At 42.7% G+C, this 17,052-nt stretch overlaps 1 protein-coding gene and 1 long non-coding RNA gene across 2 annotated transcripts in view; both read right to left on the bottom strand.

Annotated features, from left to right (window-relative positions):
• mgat4b (alpha-1,3-mannosyl-glycoprotein 4-beta-N-acetylglucosaminyltransferase B) overlaps positions 1-17,052 on the bottom strand; it is a 35,587-nt gene that overhangs the window by 10,300 nt on the left and 8,235 nt on the right. The window contains exons 2-9 of the mRNA XM_077532334.1: positions 8,059-8,238; positions 7,810-7,953; positions 6,295-6,428; positions 5,176-5,222; positions 4,809-4,922; positions 3,707-3,782; positions 3,520-3,634; positions 476-606 (exon numbers count right to left, since the gene is read on the bottom strand). Of these exons, the coding sequence (XP_077388460.1) occupies positions 476-606; positions 3,520-3,634; positions 3,707-3,782; positions 4,809-4,922; positions 5,176-5,222; positions 6,295-6,428; positions 7,810-7,953; positions 8,059-8,238 (941 nt within the window). The remainder of the gene's footprint in view (positions 1-475; positions 607-3,519; positions 3,635-3,706; positions 3,783-4,808; positions 4,923-5,175; positions 5,223-6,294; positions 6,429-7,809; positions 7,954-8,058; positions 8,239-17,052) is intronic.
• On the bottom strand, positions 12,159-13,804 carry LOC144025864 (uncharacterized). The gene is made up of 3 exons (XR_013284973.1): positions 13,387-13,804; positions 12,938-13,024; positions 12,159-12,856 (listed from the first exon to the last, which is right to left on the bottom strand). It is a non-coding gene; the product is annotated as an uncharacterized LOC144025864 (long non-coding RNA).

Genomic DNA, 17,052 nt, shown 5'->3' with positions numbered 1-17,052 from the left:
TTGAACAGGTGTGTCTGTCGAATGGCGTCACAGGAAGTCCATATTTGGGCATAGGGGGGTGGGCCCGGACGTATGGCATCATAGGAAATGAGCCTGTAGTTGGGTAAAAGGGGAGGGGCCGGAAGTATGGCGTCAGGAAACGCGCCCATATTTGGGTAAAAAAGTCGGGGCCGAAAGTATGCAGTCATAGGAAATGCACCCGTATTTGGGTAAAAGGGGGCATGTCCAGAAGTGAGGGGTGGGGCTTAGACTGCAAGTGAAGGGGTGGGACAGGAAGTGATGTCACACCTGTCAAAAAAAAAAAAAAGTATTGACGAAAGCAGGATCGTTAAAATTCTCTTTTGGAGGCGTGGTTAAGAGATTTGTCCCGGTAATCGGGTGTGAAAATGTGACCACAATCAAAGCGGAAAGGCGGGAAAAAGTGTGCGAGGTGACGGCGAGGAGGCTTCGCAAGTGTCAGGGTCGGGGGACTGACCGCGTCCTTCTCCGGGTTGCAGACTTTCACCCACATGATGTGATCCAGCAGCCAGTCGATGGGTTTGTCCTTGTAGAACATCAACATGAACTCCACGATCAGCGACAAGTCGGACGACTTGAACATCTTACCTGCGTGCAGGGGAACACGCACAAACTCACTCGCACACGTTTGCGATTCGTCGACACAAAAGTGGACATATGGAGCCTACACGTGTGTGTGATTCTGAAATGTGTATTGTATGCTATGCTTGCTATGCTATGTATGCTATGCTATGCTATTGCGATAAATCGTGATACTTTTGTCTCCCAATGGATTATCGATACATCTACGCAAGTATGGCCATATTTGTAGTTCATATACAGCCACTAGAACGGCTCCATGACTTATTCAGCAATAACTGGGCAGGCCAATAGGGGGAGCGTCTCATAAAATCTTCAGGCGAAGAAGAAGACTCAGCAGCTTGCTTTGTTTATCTAACTCCTTTTTGCATATGTTTCGATGAAAAATGTGGATTATATCTTCAATTTTAACGTTTTAAAACTAGTGGTGGGAACCTCACGATATGCGATACGATAAAGATTATCTCACGATATGAAGATACCGCAATTATCAATATTGCGCAGGTAATAAACCCACAATGAAACTAATCATAAAATAATAGGAATAATAAGAATATAAATACAGTGATACCTCGGCTGACGTACGCTTTAGCTCACGAACTTTTCGCCTCACGAACATTAAATTCGCGAGAATTTAGTCTCTACTGACGAACTACTTTTCGGCGGACGAACCAAACCACGCGGTCGAACAGCACCACGGTGGCGGCCACGAGAAGCTGACGCACGCTCACGGCGTCCCAGTTCGTCACCCCCTTTCTTTGAGTGCGGACGCGGTTTGTGTTTGATAGACATTTTGAGTGTACTTTTGCTATTATGGGACCGAAAAAGACCCCACTACAGGCTAGTGTTAAGCCTAATGCTTACCAGCGAGGGACGGCGATTCGGCGGCGCGTTTGCATTGTAGTCAATGGAGTTCGCGCCACTAAAAAAAAGCGAAAGTGCCATCACGTACCTCAAAAAAGGAGAAAATCGTGCCACGGCTGTTTAATCCCAGGAAAGAGGTGAAAGTAGTTGCCGGTGCTCACTTTTTGTTGACTCGCTAAAGTGCTCCACTTCCTTGTTCACCAAGGGACACGCCTCCTCCGCTCCGGTGAGCACGAAAGTGCGAATGAGCGACAACCGTTCCATAAACACTCGCGAATGAAGTAAGTCTACCATTGCTACTATCCTTAAGAACTACCATCACCAAGTAAAATAAAACGACTTTATTATACAGTACAATTTATTTCTTTAATTACAATACAATAGCACATTTATTATACATAAAATAAGGTATATTTTTGTGTAGTTTTAAGGCTTATTTAGTAGAAAATTATGTTTTATAGGGACCTGGGAACGGATTATTCTCATTTTAATGGTTTCTTATGGGAAATAAATGTTTGGAAGAAGAACTTTTCGGCTTACACACACTCTCTGGGAACCAATTAAGTTCGTGAGCCGAGGTATCACTGTAAATAAAAATAAAATAATAATAAATAAATATTAATAATCCAAAAGTAAATAATAAATAATAATAAAATAATTAATAATCCAAATATAAATAAATATAAATACATAATATATGTAAATATAGAATATATATATAGAATATATATATATATATATATATAAAATAAAATAATAATAATAATAATAATAATAATAATAATAATAGTAATAATAAAAATTTTAAATAAATATTAACTACTAACGTATTGACAATCTATTGGGAGACCAAGTATCACAATTTATCGCGATAGCGATATATCGTCCTCCTATTTAAAACAGATTTTATGTCATGACTTTCTGAAGCACACAATTTCGGATTTCATTTGGGTATCATATTTAAGTAATTTAATTATTTACTTTTGCAATGTTCCACTAAAAATTTGTTATTTTATAAAATGAAACAACTGACTTTGTGACATGTTGCATGACAATAGTGTTTAAGAAAGTGGTCTCTATTAACAAGACATTTGTATTTGTTTAACAAAAATAAATAAACTAAAGTACTCAGTGTGAAGAAGACAGCAGTTTGAATATTGTGTATCGGTGACGGTACAAAAAAAAAATTTCATTGAGAAAAGAAACATTTTATGTCTGGAGTAATTTTGTCGTAGATAATCGTGGATTTATGACCTGACCAGTATATCGAACATCGCGGTATCGTCATATAGTAGGGATGTAACGATAACGGCAATATTGTGATATGAAAACTGCCACAATATATCTGCTGGGTTGATTTCCCTTTTGTGCAGTTGTAGCAGTTTTTTGCAGCTAGTTTTTTAGTGCAGGTTAATTTTCATAAGGCATGTTTTGGCCCTTCTATGTTTCAAATCCACGGTAATGATCAGTTGAAGGGGAACGGAATATGCTTGTGAACAGAGTCAATATGTGGAGGAACTCAATGTGGGCTTGTTTTAGCAAGTAAGTGCCTCAATATACATTAGGGGTGTGAATTGCCTAGTACCTGACGATTCGATTCGTATCACGATTCACAGGTCACGATTCGATTCGATACCGATTAATCCCGATACGAATTTATAAGTCGATTGTTGCGATTTTTTTCATTCAAATTTAGAAAATACTAATCAGTAAGCTTGTAGAGTGTAAGATTTATATGAAAATGTATTATTTATTTATCTGAAATTTCAGTCTTATAGAGGTTGTAATCTGTTTCATGTTTGAACAGCATTAAAATAAAATATTAAGGCTTAATGTTCCGTTCATATAACATCCTTCCATGCTCAAGGTGTGAATCCTAAAAAAAAAAATAAAATAAAAAAATAAATAAATAAAAATCGATTCTGCTGATTATTGAATCGATTCGAGAATCGCGCGATGTAGTATCGCGATATATCGCCGAATCGATTTTTTTAACACCCCTAATATACATATATTTATATCTTTTTTATATCTATTTATTTATATTTTCCGTCTCACCGATGAATCCGAGCTGCGAGAATTCCAGGATCATCCATTCGTCGGATGGCTGCTGCAGCGCAAAGTTCTTCATGGTGCTCAAGTAGGCGGGCCTCGCCACGATGTCGTCTTCCAGCTGGTGCACACGCAGGTCAGCATGCGTGCGTGCGTGCGTGCGTTTGGCGTGTGAATGCATGTGTGCGTGTACCTGCACGTAGTACGTCCCTTTGGAGCGCGCGTACATCATGAGGAAGCAGTAGTCCAGATTCTGTTTGGTGCGCCATCTGAGACGCAAAACAAACAAACAAGAGACGAGCTGGACGTCGCCATGACGACGGGCCAATCCGCGTGCAAAAAAGCGTCTTTGGTGAGTGCGAGATGATCACGTGACCTTTTCAAACAAGTGTCGTGACTGTGTCATGTGATGACGTCACGTGACACGGGCGCATCTTTCAAATGACTTCTTCACCTCTTTTTGCCGACTTCCTTTGCTTTCCTTTAATCTTTGCTTGCTTCCGTCTTTTTACTTTCCTCATTTGCTCTTGTCGTTTTCCTTCATCCCATTCGTCCTTTTTTCCTTCCTTCTCTTTCTTGCCCTGTTTCATTTCCTGACTTCACTTGCTTCTCTCTTTCCTTCTTTCTTTCCTTCCTGCCTTCTTCTAATTTCCTGGTTCCCTCTCTTTCCTTCCTTCGCTTTTTTCTTCCTTCCCTTCTCTTTCCTTCCTTCCATCTTTCTTTCCCTGCTTCATTTCCTGACTTCACTTGCTTCCCTCTTTCGTTCTTTCTTTCCTTCCTCCCTTCTTTCTTTTCCTGGTTCCCTTTCCTTCCTTCCTTCCTTTGCTTCTTTCTTCCATCCTTTCTCTTTCCTTCCTTCCTTCACTTCTTTCTTCCTTTCCCTCCCTTACTTCCTTCTTCCCATCCCTCCTTCTTTCTTGCCCTGCTTCCTTTCCTGTCTTCACTTACGTCCCTCATTCCTTCTTTCTTTCCTTCTTGCCTTCTTCATTTCCTGGTTCCCTCTTTTTCCTTCCTTCTTTCCTTCATTCCTTCTTTCCTTCTTTTCATGGTTGCTAGATCACGCTGTTGTTTTATTTCCCAGTTTGTTTGCGTCCAAAGTTCAAATGGTCTCAAATTCCGATGACAAAAAAGATTCCGATTGCATTCCAAATTGGATTCCAATTGGATTCTCTGGTGAATTGAAGTGGATCAGAAGTGGTTTCAAGAGGTACGCAAGCGGACGAACGGAGCAAGCGCAGATTCGGCAGCAGCCTGGCGTGGAAGTTTTGGTGTTTGTTTTTTTTGCCGCAGCTCACCTGACTCTCTCCTTGGGGTCGCCAAAAGATTCGCGCAGGTGCGAGAAGTCCGGGTAGAAGTGGACCGACGGCGACACCACCTCCAACAGGCCCGATTGGATCTCTGACGGGAAACTGACAAGCGCACAAAAGACCTCGTCAGCGGGTTTTGTTTTTTTCTGGACCATGACCAAGACCACAAGCTGGATGGGCGTGGCCTAATCATGGACGAGTGCAAAACAAAGCAGGAAAGGAAGGACACACACATTCTGTCTAATGTATAGAAAGAGTCACACACGCACGCACACACAGTGGAGATGAACGAACAAATAGGAAGTGCAGGAGTGTGTTGCCACGGTAACAACATCCCATCATGCAGACTACTCACAGGAGCTTCAGGTTGTCGGCCACGCTCACCGCGTACTGATGGTCCGCCTGCGCGCACACATTTCATTGACCAATCACCACAATGTATTGCAACACGCACACACACACAAACCCTTTCACGCACGCACACACTGGTGAGTCAAAAGTCGTTAAAAGATTTCATAACGAGCGAGAGCATGTGTTGTCGATTAAGTGGTGACAGCGGCGCTAAGCTCCACCCCCCGCCGGGCCATCCAGACCGGCAAAACAAGCGGCCGGCGGTGACTCAGCTGCGTGACCTTTGCGTGACCTCGAAACCTGGACGGCGCCCAAGTCACGCGAGTGCCTGCTTCCTGATTGGATGAGGCGGAGGTGGAAATGATGATGTCATCAACTTGTTTTGGAGGACAGAGTGTGTGTGCGTGTATGGCAGACTAAAAAGGAGTTGACGCTTTTACTAGCTCAAGGAAGGAAAAAAAAAAAGGCAAAAAGGGTCACATGATGACATCATGTGACAAATGTCGAGCCTGGAGACGCGTCACTTGACAAGTTGTTGAGCAACATGACTTCATGCCCACTTCTTTCCTTTTTTTTGGTTCCTCTGTCTTCTCCACTTCTTTGCTTCCTTCCCACCTTTTCCTGCTTAATTCTTTTTTTCAAACTTTCCTTCCTTCCTTCCCTTTATTCTCATTCTACTTCCTTGCTTCCATCTTTCTCTGCTTCATTCCTTCCAAGTTTTCATCTGTGCCTCCTTCTACTTGCTTCCTTCCTTGCCTTTTCTCTATTTTCTTGCTTCCCTTTTCTTTGCTTCCTTAAAAGTTTCCTTCCGTATTTCCTTACCGTTTCTTTGCTTCCTTCCTTCCTTCCTTCCTTCCTTCCTTCCAAGTTTCCTTCTGGATTTCCTTCCCTTTATTTCCTTTTCTACATCCATCCTTCCTTCCTTCCTTCCTTCCTTCCTTTTTCTTTGCTTGCTTCCTTCCTTCTTTTCAAAAAATCTTTTCTTCTTCTAAGCATAAGCACATCGACTAAAGGTAAACATAAATGCTATGCGTGTGTCGGTTGATGAGGCCGATTGTTGCCCTTTCCAAAGTATGCATGCAAGCACACACGCACTCGCACACGCACACGCACGGCGGCCGACCTCGGCGATGAGGACGACAATGACGCAGTCGTCCTTCTCGGCGGCGCTGAGTTGTGACATCAGCGAGTTGAGCGTGTCCGTCAAGTACGAGTGCACCTCCCGCTTCACGCTGGGAACGCCCATCACGATGGAAACTGCGCACACACACGCACGCGCACACACACACCAAGGTGACTTTATGACTTTGAAAGTGTAATAATAATGCATCAGCATGGAAACACGCGCGATACTCCACAAATCGCTACGCGCACATTTCTCCATCATTCCTCCACTGGAAAACTCCTGCTTGTGATTTGGGAGTCGGGAACAACCACTGATCTGTATATATGACTGGATAGCATTTAAGACACTACTAACTACTAGCATCATTTATGTTGTTTTAAATATATTAAACATAAACAAGAGGACTTCAGACATATATATATTTTTTAATTAAAGAATTATAACTGCAATTCAACAAAAGATGCCTCTGCCACACCTAATATTGGGGTCTAAAGAACAGCGATAAAAGAAAAAGTGGGTCTTCAAAGCAGCACATTCTGTACATAGAGATATTGCTTATAGTCTGCTCACGCTGTGGGAGGAGCAAGATGGCTGCTCTGTGGCTTCAACGGCTTGCACGGGCGCGTATGAGCTATCAGCTATCCAGTCACATATTCAGATCAGTGGGAACGACTCATTCATCATTCCCCGCTCCTCAATCACAAGATACACATTTTTATACAGATGACTATATTGTTGACTGGTGAAACACTGAATTGAATACTTGACAAATGTTTTCAGGTGTTTTTTGTTTTGTTTTTTTGATATATTGGACATCAACCACCTCTCGGCGCCTGACATAAGCTGAACGCAAGAAGGAACAAGATAAGCAAAAACCCAAAACTGCTGGAAACATTTTCAGAATTTTTTTCTCATTTAATGTTTGACTGCCAAAAACGTTTAACGACGTTTGCTAAAATCCTAATGAATGCCGCCATAAACATTAAATGACGGCAACTACGTTTTTCTGAAATCAACGGGCAGTGCAATGTCTTGTGGAGTGCTGCCTGGTCAATGGGGTTGTGAAATCAAGAAGAGCCGCTAACTATGGCCAACAGATGGCAGCATTGCATCTCTTTTCAATGGGCTCTAGGTGGATGAAATGACGAACGACGAAACATGACGAATCTGATGAAATGGAACGTTTTCAAGGATGACGTGAATGATCAAAGAGTTTGTTACATTAAATCTAATTCACAGAGCGTCAATAAACAAAAAATATTTGTGTCAAAGTCACTGTTGTGCACAAAATGTATTTTTTTCACAAAAAGCTGGTTTTCTTCTTAGCTTTTTCTATTTTCCCTTGTCACTCAAATGACCTATATTCAAATTGTGATTACTACAGAATGGAATAAGGTAGAAACATACTTTTTTTGGAAGCTCAACACAAGGTCATCAGAAAAGCGGACACACCGACGGACGGACGGACGTATTTCCTCACACACGCACGCCACGACAGACGGTTTGACGGACCTCCGCTTCGTCCTTGTCCCACGTGGACGGCGGGCTGCAGGCTGTCTTCTCTGTTGGCGAGGTGCGGAAGATGATGGAGGACGGAGGGAAGCTGAATGTAATTCTTGCTGACGCTGACGTTCCACAACTTCATCCTGGTCTCCTCTGGGAACGACATTCGCCGGCCGGCGGTTAATTGCAATCGCAACCGGCTGACCCTTGACCCCAATGAGAATGAGCGAGGATGAAATGGTGCGGATTTACGTATACCGGAGAGGCTGCTCCAGGTTCTGTTGATGTCCCTGAGCGCTTGTTTCTCGGCGATGGCCCGCTTGATCTCGTCCAGGACCAGGTTGAGCTCCTTGGAGCGCCGCAGGTTCTCCTGCTCGGCTGAGTGCAGGCGCTCCCTCAAGGCCAGGAACTCCCGCTGGTAGATGTCCACCACATCTCCTACACCAGACACACAACAACAACAACAACAACAACATCAAGAACACGACCACGTCAAGTCCCGAACGGTTCCAAGTACTGCCGGCGGACATATCGCAACATCAAACCTGAAAGACTGCAACATGCACAACAATGTCATCCAGATCACAGAGCAGACCGTGGACCACGGCTGGACACTATGTACAGAAGACTGTAGAACAAAGCCAAGAACATAGACCGGAATGTAGGTCAGACTACGACCCAGGACCCTGCTCAGCCATAGGAAAAAGACCAGACCAGGAACTGGGACATTGGCCAAACCATGGACCAGAACATCAAGCAGACCATGGACAAAAACATAGTCTTGACTAGGAATTAGAACACTGACCAGACGTACAAAGATAAGTAGGCCCCAACATAGGCAAGACCGCAGAGTAGGATGTAGACCAGACTTTGCTAGACCATAGAAAACCAGACGGTGGTGCAGATCTAAACAAGGCTTCACTACACTATGGTCACAACTCACAATATAGGCAAGGCCACAGGACACATACGAAGACCTGAACATAGTCCAGACCATAGACCAAAACATATCCTGACTTTGGATCAGAAACCAGACCACACTATGAACTGGAATAGACAAGTCCAAAGATACATAGACCTGAACATAGCCCAGACCGTAGACCTGAATATAGATAAAACATAGCAGAACATAGCAGGACATTGCCCAGACCATGATCCCGATCACGTGGACAACAACAGAGACCAGACTACAGTACGTAGGCCAGACCATGGAACACAATCTAGTCCACAGTATGGACCGACCACAACGCTGACCCGACGATGGGCCAGCAGCTCAACACTTGTCAGGACTACATAAAAAAAAACATGACATGTACGAACATCTGCTTTCCATGTGGAGGAGAATAAACGCACCAACGTCCATGTATGGGCATGATCGACAAACATGGCATGACGAGCAATTTGCATAACAATAATATGAGTTTGCATAACACCGCGGCTTGGTCGCTCTGGCATTTGGAGAGCACAACATACACCATACCAGTTGCTCACATGCACTCACAATGACATCATCTCATACTCTCACGTAAACGTGACTATTATCGACTAAAGGCTCACACACATTGTAACAAGAGCTTCTGCATCAATACGCGCGCACACACAATGAGGTCATTGTTTCCAATTTTGGGGTAGATTGACGTGCCAAAAGGTTGGAATGCGGTGCCAATGTGTGGACGATGGCCATGTTGGGGAAGCTTTTGAATATTTCCAGTGGGGTTTTGTTAGCGTGATGAGCACCAACCACCGGATAGCTGATAAGTCCAGACTTTTGAGGTCGCGGGGTCGCCATATTGCTCCTTCCAGCAAACGTTTGTTGCCATTCGATCCTATACATTTACAGGATCCAAATTGGAGACAGGACTTAGTAGAGACAGCATGATTTATGGTGTTTTAAATGTATTCAACATAAACAAGAGGACTTAAGACATTGTACAACTTGCCTTAAATACATGTAGAAATTATATGCTTAATGATGTTTACAGGAGAAAACGTGAATTTTTTTTTTTTTATTAAAGAATTAGAACTAATTCAACAAAATCTGGCAAATCTAATATTGGGGTCGAAGGAAATGAGCGATAAGCAGCACATACCATCCACTTACTATTATTATTATTTTTAACTTGTTAAAAAATAGTGAGCACCCATGCACAAAACCCCCACCACGCCACTAACTGCCTCCGAGCTGTATATGTCTCATCTGTACGTATAGCGTATATTTGATACAATAGTCTGCTCGCGAGGTGGGAGTAACAAGATGGCCGCCGTGTGACTTCAATGGCTTGCACAGGCGTTTACAGGCTATCGGCTTTCAGGACAGTGACTTGACCCCATAGTGACCTAGCGCCCGTTTTGGCGGTTGCCAAGTTGACTTTTTTTTTTTTGCCTACATATGGCCAATCATTCACTGGTGACCGGTCCACTATAAGTCTAGATATGGCCTGACGCTGGCTGGCGGCCGGTCCCTTCTTCACAGCGGCGGTCTTGTGCCGGCACACTGACGCCCTTGTGCGCCCCCCCGCCTACCCGCTATGTCCGCTGAACAGGAAACTGGCAAAAACAGAGCGCCACTGTTGCAAACCGTTGGAGCGCACGCCTGTCACAAGCTGCCAGCGACAATTCCACAACATGTTCTCTCATACCGGACCGGTCACCGGACCGGTCTAGAATGGAGTGGATGGAATCAAAGTGGATGCAATTCAAGTCCAACGCACTTCGTTGCCACTCATTCAAGAGATCTCTCTTATTTTTTTCCAGTTTCAACTTATTGGCAGTGTTGGAGGGGCGGGGTTGGGGGCAGGGCTTTGAGCCACAAGGTTACAGGCGATTTACGAGTTCCTAGTGAACTTGTATTATCCATGAGTGTCTGACTATATGCCACAGGGAATTCAGATATGGTCTTTAGCCAACAGAGGGCGCTCTCTCCTCTCCTGAACAGCTGGAAGGCGCTCTCACGCTCAAAGCCCCGCCCTCAACCCCACCCCCCACGTTAAAACACTGCCAATAGGTCGCTTGCACATGTCGTCACTTCCGCCTCGGATTTCTCGTAGTCGCCATGCTGGGTGGCCTCCATTTACGTAGCGATTCGGTCTAACACGTATCTATCACGTTTGTTTTCTGCGTTTAAAATGGTACATTGTTGCTGCATCGTTGGCTGTTCGAACAAAGCCAAGGGGGAAAATGGTCGGTCTTTTTTCCGAATTCCGAAAATAATTAGGAACCAGGGCCTGGAGACAGAGGAGTGCGGACTCCGGAGGGAAGTCGTTACTTTGGGCTCGTGTGTGCAGCGATCACTTTGTGAGCGGTAAGCTTGTTTACCTTTATTTAATGCATGAGGATTAATAACGTTTCGACCGCCCATATATGGGCAAGTTGCTTATGTTTTGGATTCATGAGCAAGCAAGTTCGGTAGTACAAGCTGGCTAGCGGACGTTAGCCGAAAGCTAACATCGAACATTTTCACCCAAGTAGTGCCAGTGCAAAGTGTTTACTGCTGAAATTGGATTGATTAGTCTTGGGCTCTTAATGCCGATAACATGTTTTTTGGTGGCAAAATGTAAACTTGGAAAAAAAAGAGACAGAAGGGGCTGATGCAAGAAAACAGACCCCCGGTAGCCTACACATCATGCTAAAGAACTTATTCACGGCCACCCTACTGCGGTAAAATAACCAGTCTTTCCATATTTTATTTGTTTATATATTTGTTTATTTTAACAGGTCGCCCTGCGCCCGTTTTTCTGTCCAATCATCCCGACTGGGCTCCAACATTAAAGTTGGGTCCCAAGTTACAACATCTGTCTCAGCCCAGTCGGTGCCAAGATATGAACGTGCACAGGAGAGACAAGCAAAGAAAAGACGACTCGAAGTGGCAGAGATTGTTGCAGTTATGCAGCCAGATGGCTCCAGTAACCTGTACCCTCAAGTACTGCTGACATCATTGACTCTGGTATGCCACTCAGAATTCATTACATGATATATTGTATGCATGAGTGAATGTATGTGTTTGTTTGTGTGTGTACACGCACCTTATATTTTAGAGACATTTGGAAGTGTTTATAGAAATAAGTATTTGCCTGTAGCAATGTTCATACATTAAAAAATGCAACAAAATGTGTACAATTCCTTTACACTGACAAAAAAACTATACTACTTTACTATATTAAACCTATTACTGGTACCGTATTTTTTTGTGATTTTTTCTTTATTTTTTTCTTTAGGGATCTCATGCCACACCGACTTGATTGCCAATGACATGATGGAAACGAAGGCGAGCATCAAAGCATTGGAGGAGGACAACATGCGACTGTTTGTTTGGCGCTAATAAAGGCAGCGTTTATACAAATTCTATTGTTGGGTTTGTTTACAAAGCTATACATAATACAAATGACAGGATTTGACTCAATGTGCAATATGGTCCCTCTTAAAGTAATGGCATAAATCTCTATTATTTCTAAAAGCACAAAAAATGAAGTGAATAATGATTAGATGTAGTAATTTCAGGGTTAAAAATTGAACTGTTAATTAATGTAGTTTATTTTAGCACAGGTGCCTACCATCCTGAGATGACGGTATGATGTAATGTTGATGGGGTACGCAATGACTTTCATTATGCTATGTACAGAGGAAAAAGTTGCTCTCTTTTAAATTTGTTTAATGTAAGACAAGTACCAGTACTGTGTTACAGTTTTCCCAATAATCCTTGTTTCACACTTGTCACAAAACCACTGTCCTTTTGGCAGTCTAGATTGGCACACTTCAAGTGATATCATTTGATTTTACAATCTGCTGCAGCACAAAAAACTACTTTATTCCGCATCTTTGAAGTACATGAGCAAGTGGTAGGTGACAGCGGCTGAGCAGGAACACTGGAAGTCCACTGCTGATCTAGTAAATGCTCTCCCGAGCAGTTCAGGTAAGGAGGGGACTTTGGGGAAAAAAAAAACTCTTGGCTTTTCCAGCTGGCCAAAACGAGCGATCTGGGTGGACTCGCTCAATCACACTTTGTCCACACCACAAAGTCGCAGAAGTCCCGTCCAGTTAAACTCATCTGTGCCTGAATCTGAAAATATGACAAACATTGTAATGAAAATATGAAACATAAAATTAAATAAGAAACTACAAAAAGTAAAGCCATACATACCTGGTAATACTATTGGTGTTGTCGTGACAAGTGATGGGAATTGTTGCCATCTGGCACCAGACAGAAATTGGGTGTTGTGACAGCCTCCTTAACCGTGAGATCATAAGAAAAGCTGTCAGTATGCTCAGTAGTTACCATGAACACGTTTTATTGTACTGGAAACTGAAACTAAAAATACGTCCTCTGAGAGTGGTTAACCTTAACCATTTAGAATAAGTTGATTAAGTAACATGTAACTAGTGAAAGGGTAGCATTAAATTTAATTAAGCCACGGGGAGGCTGTTACTTTTTATTCTTATACGCTCTGCCATATTTGCCTGTTATAAAATTGTTAGAAAAACCACATCAGGTAAACCTAGCTGTGCATGTAAACACAATGATAACAGGAAGCCTGAGAACAAATCAACATTTTTGTGTGCAGAATTACCAACACCATGTGGTTTACTTACGTGCAACAGCAACCGTTTCTTCTGATGCGATGTTAAAGTTTACACTCTGTATCCACCCGCTTACAAAATAATTGTAAGCCTCCAGGGATTTGTTGGCGTGTTATGGAGCATGTTGTCAACACGAGGTAGGGAAAGATGTCCAGAGATGTCACATTTGGCCAGCAAGCTTTCTCCGTCAAAAAAAAAATCACCCTTGGTCAGGACGTAATTAGGATCAATCCCGCCACACAGAGACACCTTCTGCCTGTATCGTTGTTTTTGATCTTCCGGTAAATCGTGAAAATACTGCGAAAATTACATCAGGTTGATAATCTCTACCGTGTAACTCGCGAGTGTACCTTGTGAACCGGTGGACACCCAATATGGCGCCCGATGGAAAAACTCCCATGATGCATTACGATGTGCAAGCGACCTATAAGTTGAAACTGAAAACCTGACACTTGAAAAAAAAAAAAAAAAAAGTAAAAAAAATCTACAGATTTGCATTGAAGAAGACATAATACAAAAAAAATAGTTTTTCTTATGTCTGTACTTTTTTTTTCAATACAACCTTTTACAATACCAATACTCGTTTCAATGTCAATGCAGCTTTTTCCACAATGACAATTTTTTTCCCCCAATATTGTCAGTGTCGTGTCGGTTTTGTTAGTTTTTAATAAATGCTTAGTTTTAGTTACAGTATTAATTTTAGTTTTTAAAAAAAACCATCTATTACTTGTGCGCATATTCCAAAAAAATGCAACGGGAGTGACATCATCTTTTGGTGCTTTTCTATTGGCTGCTGCGAGATGACGTCACTTCTGTGTGACACACTTTCAAACGTCCTTATTCCGCTTCATATCAAAATAAATCGACTTCAAATCATATTTAACTCATTTGCTCCCAAAAACGTATAAATACGTTCTATTTTAAATATTACCATGCTCCCAAAGTGTTGTGGTTGTGCTCTCGGGCTGTGTGTTTTTTGTTTTCTTCCACTAGCCTCTGATTGAGGGATGGGGCGTGTCCTCCTGCGCCGCACCTGTTTCCCATCCTCAATCAAGCCTTCATAAGGACTGTGACTGCCAACACTCCTCGTCGGAGTATTGACCTTGCTACGCCTTCGCCAAGAGCATTATTCTGCCCTCGTTTGTATCTATAGGCTTGTCTCCAGGTAGTTTCGTGATTCATAGTTTTTTGTTTGTATCCTCAGCTTTTATGCTTGAGTGTTTGTTATCCTCGCGCTGAGCCGTTTCTGCTCCGTAGTTTTATGTTTCCTCAGCTTCACGCTTGAGAGTTTGTTATTCACGTGTTTTCTACGTCGCCTTTAGTTTTCCGCTTTGTACAGCGTGTTTTGTGTTTTTGGTTTTGTTTTTTCGCGTAGCGCGATTTTACAGCCCTCGGGTATATTTTTGTTTCTTCCTCACCTTGCAGCTTTTGCAAGCGTCTTTTGTTAACTGTTTTTCTCCTGGCTTCGTCCAGCGCTTTTTGTTCCAGTCTTTGTCAAATAAATTGTTCCATCCGCCTTCCGGTTCCACCGAAACCCCCTAACACAAAGACGTTTTTATACGCCTTTTTTTTTTGTGCTAGAACATAAATAAGGCTTTGATGCAGGCTCTGAACTGAAGAGAATGCTTGAAGTAGTTTTTACAAAAACGGCCAGAAAGTGGCAGCAGAGTATAAGAGATCAACCAGGGCCATGTTTTTCCCCACTATTTTAAACAGATTTGTGCATAATGATGAAACTTCGCTATATTCTAATGCTAATTGCTGCAAAATGGAAATGGATAGAAAGATACATTTTTTTCCCTGATGAAAGAAAAGGCACTAATCTTTCTTTTGGTAGGTTCCATGTTTTTATAACAATAGGACACAATATTGTGTTTGCCTTGCAAAATCGGTCAAAATCCAGTCAAACAGCTGGGAGCGGAGGGGGATTGCTTCAGTCAAAATGGCTGCCAGTTAGTTAAAAATCATCCCCAATAGGCCCATGCATTAAATTAATTAGCAAAGACTAAAACCAAGGACGGCACTGTGGATGACTGGTTAGCACGTCCGCCTCCCAGTACTGAGGACTCGGGTTCGAGTCCAGTCTCCGGCTTTCCTGGGTGGATTTTGCATGTTCTCCCCATGCCCGCGTGGGTCTTCTCCGGGTACTCCCGTCTCCTCCCACATTCCAAAGACTTGATTGGGTGCTCCGAATTGTCCCTAGGTGTGCTTGTGAGTGTGGATGGTTGTTCGTCTCTGTGTGCCCTGCGATTGGCTGGCAACCAGTCCAGGGTGTCCCCCGCCTACTGCCCAAAGCCAGCTGAGATAGGCTACAGCACCCCCCGCGACCCTTATGTGAGGAGTAAGCGGTTCAGAAAATGGATGGATGGATTGATTGATTGATTGATTGGGTTGTGGGTTTGACGCTTGGAAGAAACCATTTGGACAACACCTGCATGACTTTCATCCAATTGAACTCAATTATTATTCTGCATGTGTGCATCGATTGGTGCATGTGCAGTCGTGTATGCACTCAAGTGGGTGTCACATTCTCAAGCAAGTAAGATGAACCGTTCACCCTGGCTCGTTTGGCTCCTCACCACACACAAACACCCGTGTGTGCGTGCATGCGTGTGTCGCCATCTGCCACACACACACGCACGCAGATGGTTTGTCAGTGGGAGGAAAGAGGAGCTGACTTTTCATCTCGAGTTGTTCTCTTCAAGTCCACCAAATAGGAGTGTGACGAATTGATATCGTGATAAATCGTGATACTTTGTCTCCCGATAGATTATCGATACGCCTGTGCAGGTATGGTAATATTTGTAGTTCATATACAGCCACTAGAACGGCTCCATTGTTGATGACTTATTGAGCAATGACTTGGCACACCACTAGGGGCAGTGCCTCATAAGAATGGCGGGGAAATGGACGCAAGTCTTCAAGTGAAGAAGAGTGTTTAATTATTATTATTATTATAATTATTATTATTATTATTACTATGTCTCTCGGCTGGCCTGGGAACGCCTTGGGATCCCACCGGAGAAGCTGGTTGAAGTGGCTGGGGAGAGGGAAGTCTGGGCTTCCCTGCTAAAGCTGCTGCCCCCATGACTCGACCTCATATAAGCGGCAGAAGATGGATGGATGGATGGATTATTATTATTAATTATAATCATCATCATCATCATCATCATCATCATTATTATTATTAGTAGTAGTAGTAGTAATATTTATAATTGATTTTTAATGTATATTTACTATATATATTTACTATATATATATATATATATATATATATATATATTAGTGCTGTCAAACGATTACAATTTTTAATCTGATTAATCACACTTTTTAATTAATCACGATTAATCAGCTAAATTACTCGCGTAATATAAAATACAAAATACCGTAATATTTTGACATTAATGCATTTTATTATGAGTGTCATTTGCAAACATTGATTAAATGCATGTACGCAATTGCATGCATGCGTGTATTGCTCAAAACATAACAGCATCATATCAATTGGGTGCCATTCAGCAATTATTAATTAATTAAACACAAATTACTTTTGTTTCATCTAAAGTCCCGTCGAGGTGTTTTTTAAAGCGAAATTAACCACCGAGCACACCGACTGGAGTCACCCCGGTCATTTTGGAACAACAGGCGTAGAAAATGCCGTGCATTGACCTAATCACT

This window comes from Festucalex cinctus, chromosome 9 (assembly GCF_051991245.1).
Source record: "Festucalex cinctus isolate MCC-2025b chromosome 9, RoL_Fcin_1.0, whole genome shotgun sequence".
Lineage (NCBI taxonomy): Eukaryota > Metazoa > Chordata > Actinopteri > Syngnathiformes > Syngnathidae > Festucalex > Festucalex cinctus.
The sequence above is the reverse complement of the archived record's forward strand: the minus strand, read 5'-3'. Positions and strand labels throughout refer to the sequence as shown.